This window comes from Callithrix jacchus, chromosome 8 (genome assembly GCF_049354715.1).
Source record: "Callithrix jacchus isolate 240 chromosome 8, calJac240_pri, whole genome shotgun sequence".
NCBI classification, from domain to species: domain Eukaryota; kingdom Metazoa; phylum Chordata; class Mammalia; order Primates; family Cebidae; genus Callithrix; species Callithrix jacchus.
In genome coordinates this window covers 109,630,591-109,654,932 of record NC_133509.1, presented here as the reverse complement: position 1 = coordinate 109,654,932, position 24,342 = coordinate 109,630,591, and the positions used below count along the sequence as shown (strand labels likewise).

The 24,342-nt window shown below is 40.6% G+C and overlaps 2 protein-coding genes across 11 annotated transcripts in view; one reads left to right on the top strand and one right to left on the bottom strand.

Annotated features, from left to right (window-relative positions):
* Positions 1–2,374: 2,374 nt before the first annotated feature.
* Positions 2,375–20,667, bottom strand: FCF1 (FCF1 rRNA-processing protein). Its single transcript, XM_035261028.3, has 8 exons — positions 20,611–20,667; positions 19,957–20,024; positions 18,450–18,521; positions 17,179–17,327; positions 9,826–9,898; positions 6,069–6,156; positions 4,486–4,580; positions 2,375–3,769 (listed from the first exon to the last, which is right to left on the bottom strand). Exons 1-8 carry the CDS (start codon positions 20,611–20,613, stop codon positions 3,721–3,723), a joined length of 597 nt encoding a protein of 198 aa, XP_035116919.3. The 5' UTR covers positions 20,614–20,667; the 3' UTR covers positions 2,375–3,720.
* Positions 20,668–20,719: 52 nt separating this feature from the next.
* Positions 20,720–24,342, top strand: part of AREL1 (apoptosis resistant E3 ubiquitin protein ligase 1) — a 49,760-nt gene continuing 46,137 nt past the window's right edge. For 3 of the 10 annotated variants that reach the window (XR_013521391.1, XM_035261027.3, XM_035261023.3), the window contains exons 1-2: positions 20,720–20,959; positions 24,184–24,269. The gene's annotated coding sequence lies outside the window, so the exon portion shown is untranslated. Of the gene's footprint in view, positions 20,968–24,183; positions 24,270–24,342 lie in introns of all 10 variants that reach the window. The other 7 variants (XR_013521392.1, XM_009006345.5, XM_002754110.7 and 4 more) reach the window with 3 other exon arrangements.

The window sequence follows — 24,342 nt, the reverse complement described above, 5'->3', positions numbered from 1 at the left end:
CATCTCTATAAGAAATACAAAATTCCCAGCTACTTGGGAGGCTGGAGTGGATCACCTGGGTCTGGGAAGGTCAAGAATGCAGTGAGCCATGATTGTGCCAATGCACTGCAGCCTGGGTTACAGAGTGACTGTCTCAAAAAAAAAAAAAAAATTAGGCCTTTGATCCACTTGAAATATTCTTATGATTCATGTTAAGTGGGAATCTAATTTTTTTCTTTTTTTTTGAGACAGAGTTTCACTCTTGTTGCCCAGGATAGAGTGCAATTGCGCCATCTCAGCTCACTGCAACTTCTGCTTCCTGGGTTCAAGAGAATTCTCCTGCCTCAGTCTCCTGAGTAGATGGGATTACAGGTACATGCCACCATACCCGGCTAATTTTTTTTTTGTATTTTTAGTAGAGACAGGGTTTCTCCACGTTGGTCAGGCTGGTCTTGAACTCCTGACCTCAGGTGATCCGCCCACCTTGGCCTCCCAAAGTTCTGGGATTACAGGTGTGAACCATTGTGCCCAGCCAATTTTTTTTTTTTTTTTTTCCCAAATGGATAGCCATGATGCCATTGTGTAATAATCACTAACATTTACTGAACAACACTTACTTGGGTCAGGTATTATTCAATTTAATCTCACTTTATCAGGTTTGCTTTGAGGATTAAACATTTTAAAGAAGAAACAAGGAAGGCAACAAATGGTTATGTGGTTTGTCCAATTCATACATATATTAACTGGTGGAATTAGTATTCTAACCCTGGAATTAGTATTCTAACCCTAACAGAATGATTCCAGACTACTGGGCCTTTTAATACAATTTCTTTTTCCCACAGAAATGAAATATCACCTTAATAATATACCAAATTCCCACAAATATCTAGTTGCTTTTTTTTTGTTGTTTGTTTTTGAGACAGTCTCATTGTATTGCCTACGCTGGAGTGCAGTGGTGTGATCTTGGCTCACTGCAACCTCTGCCTCCCTGGTTAACGTGATTCTCCTCCTTCAGCCTCCCGAGTAGCTGGGATTACAGGTGTGCACCACCACACCAGGCTAATTTTTGTATTTTTAGTAGAGATGGGTTTTCACCATGTTTGGCCAGGCTGGTCACAAACTCCTGACCTCAAATGATCTGCCCCCCTTGGCCTCCCAAAGTGCTGGGATTATACATAGGTTTGCTAATGGATTTTCTATGGAGTTTTAATGGTCTATTTATTCTTACACTACCTATGATCATTTAAAAAATCTTATCTGGGCTGAACACAGTGGCTCATGCCTGCAATCCCAACATTTTGGGAGGCCGAGGTGGGAGGATAGCTTGAGCCCAGGAATTTGAGACCAGCCTGGGCAACATAGTGTGAAATCCTATCTCTACAAAAAAAGAATTAGCTGGGAGTAGTGGCACATGACTGTAGTTCCAGCTACTCTGAAAAGGCTGAGGCAGGATGACTTGAGCCCAGGAGATTGAGGCTGCAGTGAGCTGTGATTGCACCACTGTACTCCAACCTGGGCAACAGAGAAGGATCCTGTCCCATTAAAAACAAACCACAAAACCCCCTTAATCTGATCATGTTATCCACCCTGCTTGAAATTTTAATAGCACCTTATTTTGAGATGGAGTTTTGCTCGTTGCCCAGGCTGGAGTACAATGGTGCAGTCTCGGCTCACTGCAACCACCACCTTCCAGGTCCAAGTGATTCTCCTGCCTCAGCCTCCCAAGTAGCTGGGATTACAGGTGCCTGCCACCACACCCAGCTAATTTTTTTATTTTCAGTATAGATGAGATTTCACCATGTTGGCCAGGCTGGTCTCAAACTCCTGACTTCAGGTGATCCACCCGCCTTGGCCTCCCAAAATGCAGGGAATACAGGGATGAGCCACTGTGCCTAGCCAATAGCACCCAAGTGACCTAAGGATGAAGTCCAGACCCTTTGGCATATCATGTAAGACCCCTCTCCCTCTGTCTCCTTCCTCAGGAGTCTCATGTGGGTACAGGCCCCTTCCATGACATGATTTCCTATATTCTAGTCATAAAAATCTCCTGGCAGCTAACTGAACAGGCCAAGCACATTCACTCCATGTAACATTGTGCGTCCTTGCCTTTGTTCCTACTGTTTCCTATGCTTCATCTTCTCTGCCTAATTTATTGGGCAAGTACCCATTCAATTTTAAGATTAGCTCAAACCTTATGTATGACCTCTGGTCTTTCCTGCCTCCCCATCCCAACCAGTAGAAAAAAATCATTCTTTCTACCTTTATGTGCCTATGATGTGCCTCTGATACTTTTACCCTAGCACTGCTATTTTACTGTATTTATAAACTTACATGTTTTTCTCTCCCACCATAATGTGTCTTGAGGGCAGGGCCATATCTTATTAAGCACCTAGTATACATTTAATAAATGTTTATTAAGTCAGTATAAAACAATGGCCATCAAATTATGTGAGCAATCATCAGAGTATCTGATTTCTAAAGAGATGCAATGACTTTCTTATAACAAATTTATAATTGTATAAATTTATGGGTTACAAAGTAATATCATAAATTGCAGACATGATATGAAATAATTAAATCAAGCTAGTTAACGTATCCAATACCTCAAGTATATTTCTGTGATGAGAACATCAATTTTAAAATGTATAATATTCTATTATTATGTATATGCACTAAACTGTACAACAGAACTCAAAAAAAGTATAAAACATATTCTTCCTGTCTGAGATTTTGTATCCTTTGACAATCATTAATTTTTCTTTCTTTCTTTCTTTTTTTTTATTTTTGAGACAGTCTTACTCTTGTCACCCAGACTGGAATGCAGTGGCACAATCTTGGCTCACTGCACCCTCCACCTCCTGGATTCAAGCGATTCTCCCACGTCCACCTCCCTAGTAGCTGGGATTACAGACATGTGACACCACACCCGGCTACTTATTTTTTGCATTTTCAGTAGAGATGGGGGTTTTGCCATGTTGTCCAGCCTGGTCTTGAATTCCTGACCTCAGGTGATCCACCCACCTCGGCCTCCCAAAGTGCTGGGATTACAGGCATGAGCCACCATGCCTGGCCTAAAATTTTTACGAGACAAAATACCATTTCAAAACAACATCAAAAAGTGAGAAGGCCAGGAGCGGTGGCTCACGCCTCTAATCCTAGCACTTTGGGAGGCCAAAGTGTATTTTTCTATACTAAAAATACAAAAGTTAGCTGGGCATGGTGGCGGATGCCTGTAATCCCAGCTATTCAGTGGGCTGAGGTAGGATAATTGATTGAACCCAGGACATAGAGGTTGCAGGGAGCCAAGATCATGCCATTGCACTCCAGCCTGGGTGACAGAGTGAGACTCCATCCTGAGGAAAAAAAGAAAGTATTTGTCTCTACTAAAAATACAAAAAAAAAAAAAATTAGCTGGTCATGGTGGCAAGTGCCTGTAATCCCAGCTATTCAGGAGGCTGAGGCAGCGATTCTGAGGAGAATTGCTTGAACCTGGGAAGCAGGGGTTGCAGTGAGCCAAGATTGCACCATTGCACTCTAGCCTGGGCAACAAGAGCAAAACTTCATCTCAAAAAAAAAAAAAAAAAAAAAAAAAAAAAAGAGTGAGTATATTTAACCATCCTCAGCTCACAATAGAGCAAATAGGTCAACAGAATAATAATTCATGCTATTGCATGTATAATGGACTGGCAACAAGAGAAAGCTCATCAAAGAAAAGCAGAGAGGGACTGTGTCTTGTAAGAATTAGAATCGAGGGGCTCCATAATCATCTGGCATCCGTTCAATGTTGTACCTGATCAGGACAAAAAATTAACACTGGTTAAGAAAGGTGAGTAGAGAACCCATCTAGAAACCCATCTTTTACATAGTGCACTCACCCCCACTGTGAATCCTTTTTGTCAGTGGGAATATTTTAGGGGAACATCATAATGAATAATTTACAACAAAATTCTGACAATAATACAATATTATTGTTATTTTTCAAAGTGGCAAAGTCAGCAAGAGGGGAACCAAGGATCTGAGATCAGCTAAGCCCAACTCCTTAGTCCACAGATTTCCTACCACACTGTGCTCTCCCCAAGCTGAAAAGCTGCAAAAGAAGTCTTGAGGACTGACATAAAAATAGCCAAGAAGGATAATTAATAGCTTTTTTTTTTTAAATAAGCTTTCCATTTCTCAGATGAGGTGTTAATTTGAAAAGAAAAACTTTCAAAACAGGTATTTCTGGCCAAAAAAATTAGCTTGACCTAAATTACTGCTTTTATTTAAAGCAATACATCAATTTCTTCTAGTAATTTTATTCTAACAACTTAAATGTCTGCCTCATTCCTAAATCCTGTCTCTCTCTTTTGCCCTTGTTCTTGCTTTGTCTTATTTCTTCAAACATGACTATGTGAACATTTGATGCAATAATTTCCTTCAAATTCTTTGTAACCTTATCACTTGTCCTCATTTTTAATTGACATCAATTATGTATTTCTAATCCCTTCCCCAAGAGAAATTTCTCACCTATGGTTAGAAATGTACATGATAGGAACTCCAGGAATCTTACGAATTCTTCTTTTAAGGTCCCGGTCAACTGTGGCCACAATGTAACACTTATGCTGTAAGAGACATGGAGTGATGTTCACGGTGAAGTCACTTAGTCACTGAGCACGATTAGTGACTACTGGATAAAGGCACAACCACTGACTAGTCTGAGGATTGTTCATTTTCACAGTGAGTAGTGGAGGGCAGGCTATAACAATCTGTTGAGTAGCTACTATGATCTAGGAGCTCTTAATCTTGTTATATAAAATAAACAACAAGTGGCCTGGGCTGAAAGCAGCATTAAGAATCTTGAGGGAAAGAAGGTAGAAAACTATTTACAAGCTGCAAACTGTTCTTTCCTCATAAATGAAAGGGACTTTCAAACTTAGGGCAGACAATTCTTTAGTTTTGGGAAAATGCTCCGAGGACCTCCATGAAATACAAAGTGCCTTAGTCTGGAGGGCACAGCTCCCTCCTTTCCTTGAATCTTGGGGCTTAGGTGTGCTCTGAGGCCTACTGGTGTTAGAGGTAGGTTATCCCTGAAACAGGAAGCCTAAATAAGATCTTCAGGGCCTGAAACTAGAGCCTAGCAGTTACAAAAGCAGCAACATTTAGCTGTCAGTTGAAAGCTATTTTGTATGAAGCTTCAATTCCATCATGTCTGACTCTCCTACTGAGTTTTATAAAAAGGGGCAGAGTGGTGTCAGCTGTGCTGTGGGAAATTAAGAGAAATCCTGGCCCCACCTATGGGTGAAGTGGCTAAAGGGATGGCTCTGTGGTCACCAGATGAAGATTATCCTCAGTAGAGAAAGGCTCTTATAAAAGCACTCAATAGCAAGAAATCCTTGTGGTGCTTAATGAAGGAATTAAAAATCTACTTATTTTAGGGTATGTGTGAGATAGCACCTCGGGAGACTTTCAGATATAACTAAGAAGCACTTTTGGATTAGGCATCGTGACAAGGAAGAAAATTCCTACATCAAAAGTAAATGGGCTCTACATTAACTCACTTAAAACCATTTACAATTTATGAAATAAAGAATCAGTTAAGTGTCCCAAATCACAGAGCCAGTAAATGCAGGTGCTGAGACATGAAACCCATGTCTCCTCCCCAAGTCTGTGCTCTTTCCATTATGGTTAGAGCATACATTTTCAGTCCAGTCCACTTTCTCAAGTAAATGAAGACACATACGCTTCTTATGAGGGAATGCTATGTAATTTTTTTTTTTTTTTATGAGACGGAGTCTCCTCTGTTGCCAGACTGGAGTGCAGTGGTGCTATCTCAGCTCATTGCAACCTCCACCTGCCGTGTTCAAGCCATTCTCCTGCCTCAGCCTCCCGAGTAGCTGGGACTACAGGCGCGCACCACCATGCCCAGCTAATATTTGTAGTTTTAGTAGAGATGGGGTTTCACCTTGTTGACCAGGATGGTCTCAATCTCTTGACCGCGTGATCCACCTGCCTCAGCCTCCCAAAGTGCTGGGATTATAGGCGTGAGCCACCGCGCCCGGCTTAGTTTATTTTTTTAAAGCACAAAGTAAACATGTATGAACTGATAATACCTGAGTTACTCTCTGTACTAAGCAGTCATCTGCGTAGGTTCCTTTGTGTGTACACGGTAATCGTTCAAATCTTGGATCCTTGGCAATCCTGTAGGTGGATTAAAGGAAATAATCAACTGGGTAACTTTCTGAGTCTTAGTGCAATAAAAGTAACATGATCTATGCAGATATTTTAAGGCACTGCTCTCCTCCTGAAGTTTATCCTCTAATTGGAAAGACAACTCACAGGGCAGGGAATGAAGGCTTACTGCCTGACAGCTGGTGTGCTTGGGTCATTTAATCATCACGAAACTCTGAGTTATTATATAGCTATTCTACAGCTGAGGAAGCAGGCTCAGAGATTAATTTGTTCAAAGCTATATAGCCGGGAAAAGCCAGGATTCAAAAACAAAACCCATTTTAACCTAACCACTTCACTTTAAGAAGCTGTCTTACACACAAATGTCCAAGAATATAGGCAAAAGGATGGTCACTCAGCTGTTTATAGTGAAGAAAATCTAAATATCCTTTAGAAAGGTAAAAATTACATTTTGGTGCCCTTATCCTATTAAAAAACAAGTGAGGTAGAGCTGTACATACCAATGTGGAAGGGCCTATGCTAAACTGCTGAATAAACAAAGCAGGACATATATATGTTTATAATATACACACACATATATAATTAATAAAATACAAATCCTTCTAATATTCTTTATCTAGATTTGCATTTGTACAGAAAAAGGTCTGGAAAAATATATTAACCTTTCCCAGTTGTCACTCTTGGGGTATGAGAATGGACAAATTATGAATGTAGAGGAAGACTTTTACCTTTTATTATATGTATATGCTTATATTGTTTGCCATAAAACATTCAAACACACATTATTTTCATACATATTTGAAAAAGAAAAACTCTAACTCTGTGTGATTCTAAGAGCCATGCTCTTTTTTTTTTTTTTTTTTTTTTTGAGACAGAGTTTCGCTCTTGCTACCCAGGCTGGAGTGCAATGGCATGATCTCGGCTCACCGCAATCTCCGCCTCCTGGGTTCAGGCAATTCTCCTGCCTCAGCCTCCCGAGCAGCTGGGATTACAGGTACGCACCACCGTGCCCAGCTAATTTTTTGTAATTTTAGTAGAGACGGGGTTTCACCATGTTGACCAAGATGGTCTCGATCTGTTGACCTCGTGATCCACCCGCCTCGGCCTCCCAAAGTGCTGGGATTACAGGCTTGAGCCACCGCGTCTGGCCAGAGCCATGCTCTTTCTATGAACAATGATGAGTCACTGAAATGAATAAAAATACAAGATAGCACATAGGTACCTAGTGCAATAGAAATACTCCTCCACATTGCAATAGTTCAGTGCTAGGTCCATGTGGGTCAGGAATATTTAGAAAACAATGACATAGGGGTGAAATAAGTAAAGAATGTGCCAAGCAATGTAAAAGGGTTTCTTAGTGGCTGGGAAAGAGTGAACACATCTTTCTAGCTGGGGAAGAGTGTTTGTGGAGAGAAGAATGAAATGGGGCTAGAGTCTCCAATGCCAGCCTGAGGAGTGTGATGATACAGGAAAATGAGTTATTAAAGATTTCTGGGTGACAAAGTGATAAGAACCAAGTTCTGTCTTGGAAAAACTAAGCAGCCTGTGCTGGGGAGGATACACTAGAGGGAAGACGGACTGGTTGCTGACAAACTAGGTGGGCAACAGTCTAGGACTTTGCTTTTTCGGTTATCTCTTTACTCCTGAAATCACTTATCTCCTCTCTACTGGCTCCTTCCTAGAAACATACTAACATGCTGTAGTATATTCTCTGTCTTAAAAAAACAAAAATAATCTTTTTACCTGTATCTCCTCCCTCCAGCTAACACTCCATTTCTGCATCTCTTCACAGCCAAATTTAGCACTTCCATTTGGTGCCTCTGTTTTCTCCTCTCTCATTCTTTACTTTTATTATTTTAAAAATTGCCAGGCTGGGTGTGGTGGCTCATGACTACAATCCCAGCACTTTGGGAGGACAAGGCAGGAAGATCACTTGAGGCCAGGAGTTTGAGATGAGCCTGGGCAACATAGTGAGACCCTATCTCTACTAAAAACTTCTTTTTCTTTTTTTTTTTTCCTGGAGATGGAGTCTCGCTTTGTCACCAGGCTGTAGTGCAATGGTGCAATCCCAGCTCACTACAACCTCTGCATCCTGGGTTCAAGTGATTCTCCTGCCTCAGCTTCCCAAGTAGCTCAGACTATACGTGTGTGCCACCATGCCTTGGCTAATTTTTTTACTTTTTACAGAGACAGGAAACTGCTCCTGGGCTCAAAACAATCTGCTTGCCTCAGCATCCCAAGATGTTGGGATTATAGGCAAAAGCCACCGTGCCCAGCCTATAGTTTCTTCTTTTACACTAAAAAATATACTGGGTGGGGGGGGCATGGTGTGTCATGCCTATAATCCCAGCACTTTGAGAGGCCAAGGTGGGAGGATTGCTTGAGCTCAGGAGTTCAAGACCAGCCTGGCAACATGGTGAGATCTTGTCTCTACTAAAATTTTTAAAAACTGGCCAGGTAAGGTGGTGCATGCCTGTAGTCCCAGCTATTTGAGGGTGCTGAAGCAAGAGGACTGCTTAAGCCCATGAGGTCAAGGCTGCAGTGAGCCCTGAATGTGCCACTGCACTCCAGCCTGGGTGACAAGAGTGAGATCTTGCTTCAAAACAACAACAACGACAACAACAAAACAAAACAAAACCAAAACCATCACACACGCGCACCGTGATCCTTTAAACTAATTTAATTACCTATAGATGTTGATCTCCAGGTTAAAAGACTGTGTTGTAAGCGTAAGAACAACTTGGATTTTACCAGATACTGTCAAGTTGCTCTCCAAAGTAATGACCAACTTACACCCTTAGTAGTTTAGTATGAGAACTGCCATTGCTTCATGATCTCAACTATTCTTGGCACTGTCAAGCTGATTAAAAATTTTTTGCCAATTTAATGGGTATTAAATGACAACTCACTGTGAATTTAAGAATTACGTTTTTCTTATGGATGTGAAGTTCTTTATACATTTTGAAAATAATCCCTTTGTTGATTATATGTCTCTTTACTTTGTTAATATCTTTTGCTATACAAAAATATTCAATTTCAGTATAGTCAAACTGATTAGTTTTCTACTATGGTTTGGACATTTAAAGAAATCCATGCTCACTCCCAAATCATTAAGATATTCTCTGTATTTTCTTTTCTTTCCTTTTTTTTTTTTTTTTGAGACAGACTTTTATTCTTGCCACCCAGGCTGGAGTGCAATGGTGTGATCTTGGCTCACAGCAACCTCTGCCTCCCAGGTTCAAACGATTCTCCTGCCTCAGGTTCGAACCTGCCTCCCAGGTTCGAATGATTCTCCTGGGATTACAGGCATGTGCCATCACACCCGGCTAATTCTGTATTTTTAGTAGAGATGGAGTTTCTCCATGTTGGTCAGGCTGGTCTTGAACTCCCAACCTCAGGTGATCTGCCTGCCTTGGCCTCTCAAAGTGCTGGAATTATAGGTGTGGGCCACTGCGCACAGCCAAGATATTCTCTGCATTTTCTATTAAAGATTTAGATACTTACTCAACTGGAACTGATTTTTGTGTGAGAGAAAGACCAAAACAACCCCCCCAAAAATGATAAATAGTTTTATATGATTTTCACTTAAACTGACTGGCCAAAAAATCTTTATAAACAGCAAATAGATGAATCTTCAGTATACCAGCCTAGAACAGATCTAATCTAGCTCCTTCCTACCTTAGAGCCACTCGATACTTCTGCCCCAATTTTTCAATTTCAGCCATTACACAATCAGTTATACAAGGGATACCTGCCAGGGAAAAAAATTCACATTAGGAACAGAACTTGTGAATTCTCTCTGAATTATATCCCTGCTCAGAGTTTTAAAAAGATCCAGGACACTTCTGCAATGACAGCAGAATTAACACACTGAAATGTACAATAAGAACTAGAGTAGAAGAAAACCCTGTTCATAAAGAAACTAAGACTGTCCCAACCCCAAACTGCAGATTCCAAAAGGTATTTGTTATAAACACATCTGGGGAAAAAAAATCTAAGCTGAACGTTGTCATTATTTTTATATTAATATAAGTTCCTGATGGAAAAAAAGTATTTATTTATTTTTATTTTGAGACAGAGTCTTGCTCTGTTGCCCAGTCTGGAGTGCAGTGGCACAATCTCAGCTCACTGTAGCCTCGACCTCCTGGGTTCTCTCAGTCTCCTGAGTAGCTAGGAGCACAGGCACATACCACTATGTCCAGATAATTTAAAAAAAACATTTTTTTTTTGGTAGAGATGGGGCTTTGCTATGTTGCTCAGGCTGTCTTGAACTCCCGGGCTCAATCAATCCTCCTGTCTTAGCCTCCCAAAGTGCTGGGATTACAGGTGTGAGCCACGGTGTCTGGCTTAGATGGAATAAAATTTAAATGTGAATGAAAAGAAACTATGAAATTAACCAGATAATGTAAATCTGATCACATAAAAATTTTGAAAGCTTCTGTTTAACAACTATCAAACAGAAAGCCATATAAGTTAAAAAAAAAATGATCAGTGTCCCTATTTTACAGATGAGGAATCTGAGACACAAAGAAGTTAATCAAGTAGAGAGCAAATGGCGAAGCCAAGATTTGAAACAGGTCTATTGGGCCAAAGACTGGAAATAGTCGCACCTAGAAGAGTGGCAAAGATAAACGGATGAAAATACCCAATATTAGCTGGGTGCAGTGGCTCATGCCTATAATCCCAGCACTTTCGGAGGCCAAGACAGGCAGATCACTTGAGGTCAGGAGTTTGAGACCAGTTGGCCAACATGGTAAAAAAAACCCTGTCTCTACTAAAAATACAAAAAAATTAGCTGGGCTTGGTGGTGTATGCCTGTAGTCCCAGCTACTTGGGAGGCTGAGGCAGGAGAATCACTTGAATACCAGAGGCAGAGATTGCAGTGGGCCGGGATCGTGCCACTGTACTCCAGCCTGGGAAACAGTGAAACTCCATCTTAAAAAAAAAAAAAAGAAAAAGAAAAAAAAAATTTAGCTGGAAACAGTGAAACTCCATCTTAAAAAAAAAAAAAAAAAGAAAAAAAAAATTTAGCTGGGTGTGGTGGTGTATGCTATGGGGATGCTAAAGCATGAGAACTACTTGAATCCAGGAGGCAGAGGCTGCAGTGAGCCGAGATCACACCATTGCACTCTAGTCTGGGCAATAGAGGAAGATACTGTCTCAAAAAATCAAAAAAAAAAAAAAAAAAAGTCCAAATTTGGACAACATGGTTGACACTTTGTTTCTACAAAACATAAATAAATAGAATAGCCAGGAATGATGGCTCTTTCCAGTACTCTCAGCTACTTGGAAGGCTGAGGCTGGAGAATCACTTGAGACTTGGAGGTTGAGGCTGCTGTGAGCTGTTGGTTCAGGCCACGGCATTCCAGCATGGATGACAGAGCAAGACCCTACCTCAAAAATAAACGAATAAGGCCCATTTATGTATACATACAACGGAAAAATGTTGCAGATACACAGTTCAATGTAAAAAACAAGCAGAAATGATTAAAATGTGATCTATTCATACAGTGGAATATTGAGTAATAAAAAGAAATGAAGTACTGATAAAAGCTGTATTATGAATGATTCTTAAAAACATTATTCTAAACGAAAGAGGACAAAATATTATAAGGTTCTATTTTTATGAAATGTCCAGAATAGGGAAATGTATAGAAACCGAAAGTAGATTAGCGGTTGCCTAGAAATAGAGAGAATGGTGAGGGTTGCAGGGTGATGGCTAAGGGACTCTAGGTTTCTTCTTGGGATAATGAAAGTTCTAAAATTGACTATGGTGATGGATGATGCACAACTTTGTGAATACACCAGAAGTCACTGAACTGTACACTTTAAAGGGATGAACTTATAGTTGTAAAGGGAGTCAATTATATTTCAATCTATTTTAAAAAGAAGAAAACTAATGTATGATTCATTTTCCTTCTTTTTTTTTTTTTTTTTTTTTTTTTTTGAGACAGAGAGACAGAGTTTCGCTCTTGCTGCCCAGGCTGGAGTGCAATGGTGTGACCTCAGCTCACTGCAACCTCCGCCTCCCAGGTTCAAGCAATTTTCCTGCATCAGCCTCCTGAGTAGCTGAAATTACAGGGGTCTGCCACCACACCAGGCTAATTTTTTGTGTGTATTTTTAGTAGAGACAGAGTTTTGCCATGCTGGCCAGGCTGGTCTTGAACTCTGGACCTTGGGTAATCTGCCTGCCTTGGCCTCCCAAAGTGCTGGGATTATAGGCCATTTTCATTAATAAATAAAAGTAACCCTCAATTTTGCACAGATTATTTATGAATTGTTTTTTGTTTTTTTCGATTATTCATGAATTTTTATAATTGCCCCTTTAAGGAAACGCATTATAAGCAAATTTCCTTTATTACCCCCTTTTTGAGATAGATTCTTGTTCTGTTGCCCAGGCTGGAGTGCAGTGACATATACATGGCTCAGGGCAGCCTCGAACCTCAGGCTCAAGTGATCCTTCCACCTCAGCCTCCCAAGCAACTGGGACCACAGACATGCTCCACCATACCCAGCTAATTTTTGTGGTTTCTTTTGGCAGAGACAGGGTTTTGCCATGTTGTCTAGGCTGGTCTTAAACTCCTGGGCTCAAGTGATCCACCTACCTAGGACTCCCAAAGTGCTGGGATTATAGGCATGAGCCATCATGCCTAGTCTGATTAAAAAAAAAAAAAATTTTTGGCTGGGTGCGGTGGCTCATGCCTGTAATCCCAGCATTTTGGGAGGCCAAGGCGGGCAGATCACCTGAGTTCGGGAGTTTAATATGAGCCTGACCAACATGGAGAAACCCCATCTCTAAAAAAAATAAAAAAAAAAATTAGCCGGCGTGGTGGTGCATGCCTGTAATCCCAGCTACTCAGGAAGCTGAGGCAGGAAAATTGTTTAAACACAGCAGGCAGAGGTTGGGGGGTAAGCTGAGATTGCGCCATTGTGCTCCTGCCTGGGCAACAAGAGTGAAACTCTGTCTCCAAAATAAAAAATAAATAAAATAAAATAAATAAATAATTTTTGTAGAGATGCAGTCTCACCATGTTGGCCAGGCTGGTTTTGAAGTCCTCCCACCTTGGCCTGCCAAACTGGGACTACAGGTGTGAAGCCATCTCGCCCAGCCCAATTTTCAATTTTCTTTTCTTTTTCTTTTTTTTTTTTTTAAAGACAGGGTCTCATTCTGTTGCCTGGGCTGGAGTGTAGTGGCATCATCACAACTCACTGTAGCCTCAGCCTCCCAGGCTCAAGTGATCCTCCCACCTCAGCATCCTGAGTAGCTAGGACCACAGGTACAAAAAAAACTATGCCTAGGCAATGTTTTTTTTTTTTTGAGACAGAGTCTCGCTCTGTCACCCAGGCTGGAGTGCAGTGGGGTAATCTCGGGACACTGCAGCCTCTACCTTCCAGTTTCCAGTGATTCTCCTGCCTCAGCCTCTTGAGTAGCTAGATTACACGCATGCACCACTACAACTGGCTAATTTTTGTATTTTTAGTGGAGATGGGGTTTCACCATGTTGGCCAGGCTGGTCTCGAACTCCTGACCTCAGGTGATCTGCCCACCTTGGGCCCAAAGTGCTAAGATTATAAGAATGAGCCACCATGCCCAGACCCCTGGCTAATTTTTAAATTTTGTGTGGACATGGGGTCTCGCTATATTGCCCCAGCTCCAACTTTCATTTTTTATGCTAGAATTTTTTAGAAGTATATTAATATTGGCAGGGTGCAGTGGCTCATGCCTATAATCACAGCACTTTGGGAGGCCGAGGTGAGAAGACTGCTTGAGGTCAGGAGTTCGAGACCAGTCTGGCCAACACAGAGAAACCCCATCACTACTTTATACAAAAATTAGCTGGGCGTGGTGGCATGCACCTATAATCCCAGCTACTTGGGAGGCTGAGGCAAGAGAATTGCTTGAACCCGGGAGGCAGAGGTTGCAATGAGCAGAGATTGTGCCACTGTACTCCAGCCTCAGCCACAAGTGAAACTCCATCTCAAAATAAATAAATAAATAAGAAGTATATTAATATTTTTGAAAGCAGAAAAAGTTAAGAAATTTCAACAAAAAATACAATGTCCAAAAGAAAAAGCACTTGTAAAACAGAGGGTACTAAGTTAGTGAGATCAGACTGTCACTGAATCAGAGGGCAATGTATTCTTTTTTATTTTAATACAGAGATAACGTGAGACAAGGCAATGTGTTCTTTAAGAGGAGAAATTTCAGAGCCATGTAGCAGTGAAGTGAGCAAAGGCTTGCAACTGAAGTAGGGAAGTAGGCTCAGGAAGACCACCACAAGGAAAGGGAAAGTAACAGCCTCAGGATTCATAGGCAGAAGAGAAAGCCAATGGGAAGTAAACTATCCTTCCTTGTTGGACTATAAAGTGGAAACAGAAGAGACCAGGAACTATGAAAAGGTTAAATAAGGCTTTTCAAGGTAAGAGGAAGATAAAGGCCTTTCTTTAAGTATAAAGGCAAGCAAGGCCAGGCATGGTGGCTCATTCCTGTAATCCCAGCACTTTGGGAGGCCAAACTGCTTGAGCCTAGGAGTTTGAGACCAGCCTGGGCAACATGGTGAGACTCCGTCTCTACAAAAATTAAAAAAAAAAAAAAATTAGTCAGGTGTGGTGGCATGTGCCTGTGGCCCCAGCTACTCAGGCGACTAAGGCAGGAGGATTACGTGAGGCTGGGATGTTGAGGCTGCAGTGAGCTTTGATCATGCCACTGCACTCCAGCCTGGGCAACAGCCAAAGCTGTGCATCAACCAATCAATAAATAAAGTAGAAAGGCAAGTAAAGCAACAAATAATTAAATAAGCAGAGCTTAAAACAGTAAAAGGTACTGAATTTGTACTTGATATTTTTCAACCTTTGCTTTAAGGTATTATGTTACATAAAATATATAGTTAAAGTGGTATTTTTCTTATCAAGCTTATTTTTAGAAAAGGCACAGTGAGAGTAAATTGCTGTATACATTGCAGCTGTATTTTAAAGTAATATATCTAGGCTGAGTGCAGTGGCTCATGCCTATGGGAGGCCGAGGTGAATGAATTACCTGAGTTTAGGAGTTTTGAGACCAGTCTGACCAATATGATGAAGCCCCGTTTCTACTAAAAATACAAAAATTAGCTGGGCGTGGTGGCATGCACCTGTAGTATCAGCTATTCAGGAGGCTGAGGCAGAAGAATTGCTTGAACCTTGGGAGGCTGAGGTTGCAGTAAGCCCAGATCACACTACTGCACTCCACCCTAGGTGACAGAGTGAGACTCTGTCTCGAAAATAAAGTATACATATCTAAAGAAAGCCTAACCATAGGACTAAAGCTGTCCTGACTGAAGCTCTAACAGTCACCATCTAGATATTACTGGTGGAGGTACAGAGTCAAGGAAGCAATTCACCTCCCAAGGGTCATGCTTTGACCCTCCATCTGTTTCACTGATAAATAGGTCACGGAGTTCCTGGAGAAGCAGCCACACACTTAGAAATACCAATGAGAAATACAAAGAGACTACCAAGTTTAGTGTCTTCCCCCATATGGGGTCACCCAAGCCTCATTCTTAGAGGCCTGGTAGCAACTTTAGATTACTATTTCTAAAGTATTTACTTTAAAAGCATGGGCATATAGCTTTAAAAAGTAATACAGAAAGTCTACATGAAAAAATAACTGTCCCCTGACCATTCCCACCCCCATCAATTTTCATCTGTAGAGAAGACTATTTTATTCCATTAGCTCCATTTTTTTCTCATCTAGTGGCCACCTTCACATCTTAATAAACATATACAGCTAATACATATATGCAGTCATTCTTAATTTTAGACATCTAAAGAAATCTGCTTTTTTTTTTTTGAGATGGAGTTTCGCTCGTTACCCCGGCTGGAGTACAATGGCGTGATCTCGGCTCACCACAACCTCCGCCTCCTGGGATCAGGCAATTCTCCTGCCTTAGCCTCCTGAGTAGCTGGGGTTGCAGGCATGTGCCACCATGCCCAGCTAATTTCTTGTATTTGTATTTTTAGTAGAGACAGGGTTTCACCATGTTGACTAGGATGGTCTCGATCTCTTGACCTCGTGATCCACCCACCTCGGCCTCCCAAAATGCTGGGATTACAGGTGTGAGCCACCACGCCCGGCCCAAAAAATCTGCTTTCTTACCTCCTTCACATATCCCTTACCCCCATCTTCTCATCTTGCTCATTTTAATATATTGGTAAACATTTACATTACTATCACTCACTCTGTAACTGTTGTTTATTATATTGCAGCCTTTAAAAATTAAAAAGGGAGGTGTAAATTTTTCCCTTTGATTCCAGTAATTTATCCTCTATGGCAAAGTTTAAGTCTAATTTTCATTTGTACCTCTAACAGAGTTACTGAAAAATATATAAATATAAACCTGCTGCAAATGGGACAGATCTTACTATGAGAGGCCTCATACAAGGCTTCAATTTTCTTTTTCCTATTTAATGGTAGTGAAGGAAGATCATTTAAAGAAGGGGATATACAAATACACAAGGAAAATCTATTATGGTAAATTACGTACCTAGATGTAAATAAACTACCTCAGACCCTCTGCAGTGCAAATAAATACCAAACTGAATCAAGTTAGGAATCAACCACCATCTATCTAACTTTTAGGACTGTGATCATAAATGGCGGAATATCTTATTTAGTGTTTCAACATTAGGGCAGAAGGGAGAACATATCCTTGTTAACTTAAAGGAATATACATACTGAAAAACATTTTTCATTTATCCAGAATTTTAAAATTCAGAATTCCCAAACAGAACATTCCCCTATGCTCAAAATTGATGTCCATAATGATACTCGAAGCATTCTAAGTGTATTCAGAATTGTGAAAGTTTAATTTTTTCCAGTTAAGTTTGCATTATACTTCAGTTTATTAAACATGGTGATTGCTATGGTGACCACTGTAAAGTAAATGGCCAGCAATTCAGCTAACAAGAACCCCATCTCCCAATTTTCATGTATTTGTATAAATATGATTATTCTGTACCAGTGTCACAGAAACATAAAAGTATGATACTCACACTTGGCATACAGACAGTCCATCATTGACTGCACTAAGTCCAGTTTGGCTTTTATGGAAAAGTTGATAAAGTTGGTATCAACAAGGATGTGGTAAGGTGGGCCCAACTGTGTATTATATTGGAAAAATAAGCAGGAAGGATGTTGAGGACTGAAGAAAAAAGAAAACAAGAACAAAGTAAAATTCACATTGATACCCTGGCATTAACAAAAGCAAAAAAGAAGTCTCAGCTTGGGACTGTTCACTATAAACTCATTTGCCATAACTAGAATGATACTACAATGTTTGTCATTCTTACAGGATTCTAAAATTGTTGTTGTGGAATGCGATAGAGAATGATTTGTCTAGTGTTAGGATTATATACTATAGTAGGACCTGTATACCTATGTCACATCTAGCCCAAGTTGTCTGGTTTGAATATGATAGTGATTCCAAATGCTAGGATACATGGACCAGTAACTACCTGTGATGATATATCCATTACTAATCCAGGGCAAAATTAGAAAAATAAGGAAAATGTGGTAAAGTTTTCATAAAGTTAAATGTATTTACTTAAAAGGAATGATCTTTATTCTGACAATATATTTTAAATATTTTTTGGTGACACAGTCTCTCTTTTATGAAATGCTCTTGTTTTAAACAATGGCAATCATGACTCAAAAGATCCCTGGCAAAGAAAAAGTTAATAATCCTAGATTATATTTCCAGGATTTCAGGGAAACTTTACTGCTCCATGAAATCCCAAAACCTTCAAATCACTGGAATTGATATATGCTCATCGATATCACTTTAATTTACATAGCCGTGCTAGACTTAATAACAAATGACTGAGCAAACCAGCTCAGGGAAAGCCTAGATTTCTTTTTTTTTTTTTTTTTTTTTTTGGAGACAGATTCTTGCTCTGTCACCAGGCTGGAGTGTGGTGGCATGATCTTGGCTCACTGCAATCTCCACCTCCGGGGTTCAAGAGATTCCCCTGCCTCAGCCTCCTGAGTAGCTGGGACCACAGGCGCGCACCACCACACCTGGTTAATTTTTTCTATTTTTAGTGGAGACTATATTTAGTGGAGACTAAAAATAGAAAAAATTAGCCAGGCCAGGGGTTTCCCCACATTGGCCAGGATGGTCTCAATTTCCTGACCTAGTGATCTACCTGCCTCGGCCTCCCAAAGTGTTGGGATTACAGGCATGAGGCACTATGCCCAGCCAAAAGCCTGGATTTCTAAAAGGTCTATGGTTTTAAAGGAAAACTTCAAATGTTTGATTACTCACACTTCTCTTTCCTTTAACGCGCTGGGATCCTTCTTTTCTTTCTTTTTAGGTTTTAATCTATCCTTTTCTTTACTAGAAAAAAAAAGTAAATTAAATCCAAGGGAGAAGAAAAACCACAGCAGTTAAAATCTTGAAAATCTAAAGTTCCATTTTTTTTTTTTGGTCTACATTAGAAATTCTACTTTGTGATCTCATGTTAATATCAGCATACGCTTTCTGAGCAAATAACTAGTGTAAAGTACAGTACCTCGAAGTGTCAGAATTAATCAGTAATGCCAATAAAGCATAAAAACTGTTAATGAGCAAGTGAAAGCTGATTATACTATATTTCTTTCTTAGTCAGAATCTCTCATATCAAGGATCAAAATCTACTTCCAAGCAGTGGGTAAATAGGGTGACAGTTATCTTCTGAAGATCCAGATGCTTTAACAGTAGGGGGAAAATATTACCCCATATGCTTCTTATAAAGGGCTAAAATGTAAAAACACATATATAGAACTTACCCCTTAAGTAGAAAGAAAATATTATTAATGGGTGTCATTCCTAAAAATTACACAATACATCCATACTAAAGGCTGAGAAGAATTAATTCTGAAGGCTTTAATGACCATTCTCTTGTTCTGAGACTCTTTTTTTTCCCCTTCTGTCTCCCAGGAGTACAGTGGCACAATGGCTCCCTGCAACCTCTGCCTCCTAGGTTCAAGTGATTCTCCTGCCTCAGCCTCCTGAGTAGCTGAGATTACAGGCACCCACTACCACACCTGCGTAATTTTTGTTTTTTTTAGTGGAGAAGGGTTTCACCACGTTGGCCAGGCTGCTGTCGAACTGCTGACCTCAGGTGATCCACCCATCTCAGCCTCCCAAAGTGCTGGGATTACAGGCATTAGCCACTGTGCTTGGCTTTCTGAGACTCTTAAAACTCAACAAAGATCAGTCTTTATTTAATAGCTATGCTTATTCTACACTTAAGCAGGGACACTGCTTTGATCCTCTCCACTTTCTTCCATAGTGGTTTGGATTCTTGTATTAGTAAGACTTATAAAATGGAGACATCTTGGAGTTTTCCCATTTTCTCTGACAAAAATATTTGAGTACCAGACACTGGAGACAAAAGACAAATGTGGTCTCTACCCTTCCCATCTTTCAACAACAAGAAACACTCCCCCAACCCCACCCCAGAGGAATGTAGTAGTGTAATGGTAAGAACATAAAGAGAATTATAGGGACTTCACAGAACTGACATAAGGTTTAAATGGGATACGGTAGACAAAGCATATAATGGCGGAAAAAGTGAGCATTTAAGAAAATGTTTAATTCTTATCGCTTTTCCCAGTGTAATTGCTCAGCAGCTAAATTACTATTAAACACTGGCTATCTCATGCTATATAAATCTAATATACAATCATATTAGAAGTAAAAAACAAAATAATAACAAAAATTTTTACTACTTATCCTGTCTATAGACTCTTATTAGAATATCCCTGAGGAGTTGATTCCAGACACTCACAGCCTCTGATCTCTGAGACTAAGCATTCGCTTCATGGTCGCATACTTCCTTGTTTTCTTTTGCTTCCCCTTGAAATAGAAATTTTGGAATTAAAAAAGTTGCAAACATATGGCATCTTTTAAATCTCTTCTCTTGTCCATTCCCTTCCCTATTTGCCTCAAATAACCAGACCCTCTTCCCCAGTCGGTAAAGCAAAACAGACACCGCTCAGAGAAGTTTAAGAGCTAAAACCAGAGGGCCGGGGGCAGTGGCTCACGCCTGTAATCCCAACACTTTGGGAGGCCGAGGCGGGTGGATCACGAGGTCAAGAGATCGAGACCATCCTGGTCAACATGGTGAAACTCCGTCTCTACTAAAAATACAAAAAATTAGCTGGGCATGGTGGCGCGTGCCTGTAATCCCAGCTACTCAGGAGGCTGAGGCAGGAGAATTGCCTGAACCCAGGAGGCGGAGGTTGCGATGAGCCGAGATCGCACCATTGCACTCCAGCATGGGTAACAAGAGAGAAACTCCGTCTCAAAAAAAAAAAAAAGCTAAAACCAGAATGAAAATACGCAAGGACAACATGGAGGAAATTTGGCCATGGTCTGACCCCCTCCTTCTCTATCCAAAAAGTGGCCTGATAACATCCCTTCTCGGACCCTCTTCTCTCACCATTGTCACGCCACACTTCTGTTTCTTCCGTAATCACCAACGGCGCAATATTTTTACGTCATTCACATACTGCTTCCGGCAAAGGATAACCCGGAAGCGGAAGCTTCTTGGGGAAACGGAAAACCCCCGAGCCGGTTGCCAGGCCGGGTAGAGACCAACTTTGGGGTCTCTCAGTTGGAGGGTGGAGAGCCTGTCTTCTGCTGAGTGCAGCCGCCGCCTCCTAGGACAGCAGAGCTGGAACTTCGTCGCGCTGCAACCCCCGGCTCGGATAACGTTTCTCTCCAGCCCTAACCAGAGCCCAGAAGACCTGCATGCACCAGAGTTCCAGAGAGAGAGAAGGAGGACAAGGGTAGGAGGGTCAGAATCCTGGTTTGCCCAGTAGTTTGGGGGAACACATTCTCCTCACCCTTCAGCGTTGGGGCATCTAGTCTCTTCGGTCCAACCCTGAGGCTGTGGTTCCTACTTGGTTTTCCTAGCCGATATGGTGCTTTGTGCACCTAGGTGGATGATTCTCCCCGAGTGTATACCGTGTATTCATCTCGGTGAACAGAGAAATGAAGCAGTGTTTGAGGGCCCTCTTTAGACTGTCGCTAGAGAATTGGGGCATAAGATTGCATATGTTACTACTTACCCAAGCCAGGAAAGTGGTGAGAAACAATTGACATTTATTGTGAAGCCTTGGTGTGTCATCCTTAAGGTAAAAGGGAGAATTTGTGAGAACAAGGAATGAAAGGTAGCTTTTTTGAGTAAATGCTGTGTATTCCAGTGGTTCTTAACCTTTTGGAGATAACTTATTTATTGGAAGTTTGTGGAAAGCCAGGAACAGTTATTTAAAAAGTGGGCACACATACAGTTTGTAATATACTTTATGAGATTGGTCGACTCTCAAGCCCATCCGTGGACCCTCTGGATGTCTGTAAACTTTAGAGTAAAACCCTCATCCTGTATACTGTACTTGGTACTTTATATTACCTTCTTAATAACGTAAACTCTCTCATATTACATATGGGGAAACTGAGCCTCAGACTTTGTTCAGGGGTCTGTTTGAGTCTGTTGATTCTAAAGTCTGTAGGTTTATTTCTTTTTCTTTTCTTTCTTTTTTTTTTACACTGTGTCTTCCATTCGCCAGCTGCTGAGCAAGAGCAAGCTGGGAACGGAATGGGTACCTCTGTCATACTTTTCTTATTGCATGTTGCTATCCTAGTGTTGGAAGTCAAGAATGTTATCAGGCTTAGAAAAACAGATGACCTTTATATAATCCTTATAATGAAACACAGTGTATTGGTTAACACGAACTTTGGAGTCTGACTGATGGGGTTAAAATCCCTGCTCATAACTCGCCATTACATTGGGCGGGTTAATCTATCTGTGTCTCAGTTGCATTATCTGTAAAATGGAGATAATCATAATAGCATTGTTTTACAGGATTTATATTATTTATTATAGTTAAAATGTGAAGTCTCTAGAAGAGTGTAAACCAGACTACTCACAGAGTTTTCTATTGTTATCATTGCGTGTCTTGCAACTTGAGGCTGCGTGGCAGCATTGGAATTTTATGCCAATTTTATTTTACTTTTGAGATGGAGTCTTGCTCTGCTGCCCAGGTTGGAGTGCAGTGGTGCAATCTTGGCTCACAGCAGCTTCTGCCTCCCGGCTTCAAGCAATTCTCCTGCCTCAGTGTCCCAAGTAGCTGGGACTGCAGGGGTGTGCCATCACACCCAGCTAATTTTTGGATTTTTAGTAAGAGATTGGGGTTTCTACTAAACCCCATGTTAGCCAGGCTGGTTTCAAACTCCTGACCTCAGATGATCCTCCTGCCTCGGCCTCCCAAAGTGCTGGGATTACAGATGTGACCCACTGTGCCCCACTCCAATTTTATTTTAACATAGTTGCACTGGAACTTGAATGTGTTCATAAATCTCAAAAACCTTATTAAGTTTTCAGGTCCTGGGACACTCAATCACAGGGTGATTTCTTCTGTTGATTTGGGTGTAAACTGTTTTTCTGCTTCTCCTTTCTCTTTTAGGCACACATTCATTTATATGTATGCTTGATAGTTTACATATTTGCGGGCTCTGAATTTTTGATGCTGAAGTAGTTCTCTTATTGAAGTAGCTACAGATACTGTATGTGCCTTCTGCCTTACCCCATTTGTGGTTGCTAGAGTTCCTAATCTTTCTGGAGCAGCTTGTCTCTGTCAAGCTGTCAATCATGTGTAGAGCTAATAGCCCCCAGTTTTTTTTTTTTTGATGTATCTTGGTGATTAGACAATAAGCTTTTCATTGTCTAAAACCTAAAATAACATGGCCAGTTATTTTTCTTAAACATTTGACTGATTAGTATTATATATAGGTTTAGAGGGAAAATTGCATATCATTAAGTAGTAATTTGCATTTAAATTTAGGCACTGACAGAAAAGCACTCTCCTGGTAATGTGTACTTTGAATTTTGGAATCCATGAACAGTAACAACTTTAAAAAAAGACCATTCATAATTTATATTGTAACCTCTATTGAGAGTGTTCTGATTTCCTTGACTGTTAGTACCAACTAGGGAGCTAAATTAGTGTAGGAACACCATGGGGGATATGAACATACATAGAAAAATTTGTTTTTGTTGCATTGTAATTTTATTGTAATCTGAGGTTCTTATAGCCTGAAATGAAAGTGGTCAGATACTCTGTAGCATTCTTTGATGGGGATGGGAAGTGGGGGCTGGGAAGCCGGGAGGTGGTGTTGATTTGTGATGGATGGGAGCAGAAAGTAATTGCTTTTGGGCACATACTTGTGAGGAAAAGAATGATTTTAGTCCTTCTCAGCAGTCAAGAGGGTTGTTTTGCATTTTTCTGCCGTCTCGAAGGGAAAAAAATCGCCCAAGGCATTGGACACACAGTTTGAACACATAATTGGGCTTGGACTTCATTCCATTCACTAATTGGTCTAACTTACTAAGTAAGTTGGTAACAAATTTCTTTGTAGAATTATTCTGATAATGAAAGGCTCCTTAAAGAATATCTTGTATTTCAATGTTAGAAAGTTGTAAGTAGTTCCCTTTTTTGTCCATTTTCAAGTTGTAGTTTTTACATTTATTTTTCTGACTTACTTGATCTGACTTTTTTCCCCCCAACAAACATTAGTTACTGTTAATTATTTTTCAGTGAACTTGCCTGCCTCCTAAATGTGGTAGCATGGCATACAGCATGTTCTGCTTCTGAGGTCTCGATATTGAATTGGTTTGTAAGAATACCTCAGAGATAGATTACTGCCACATGCCCATTCATTCAGAAAGCATTTATTGAGAGCCCATTCTTTCCTGGATAATGTGACCACATTCCTGTATTAGAGAAAGACTTGTGAACAGATAAATTATGGTAAGTGGTTGAATAGAGGTGTGGGAGTTGAAATATTTTAGAGGAATTACTCTACCTGTTCATCTTTCTGGAAGTGGTCCAGGTGAGAGTACTGTTGTGTAATATTTAATACTATCAACATATAAGTACCATGTAACAGATCAGATTTTATGACCTTAATGGACTCTAGAGTATCATTTTAACTTTTATTTATTATTTATTAGGTCTTGCTACATTGCCCGGGCTGGTCTTGAACTCCTGGCCTCAAGCCATCCTCCCACCTCAGCTTCCTGAGTAGCTAGGGCAAGAGGTATGAGCCACTGTGCCTGACCATTTTACTTTTTAAATGACTTTAGTTCTTAACTAGTTTGGGTTTAAATTTC

Coding starts and splice junctions, on each gene's coding strand:
- FCF1 (XM_035261028.3), bottom strand. Junction 18,522..19,956: donor AGTCTCAGAGATCAGAGGCT/GTGAGTGTCTGG, acceptor TTTTTTTTCTAG/TAAAGAAAAGGATAGATTAA. Junction 3,770..4,485: donor ATGTACATTTCTAACCATAG/GTGAGAAATTTC, acceptor TGTCCTGATCAG/GTACAACATTGAACGGATGC.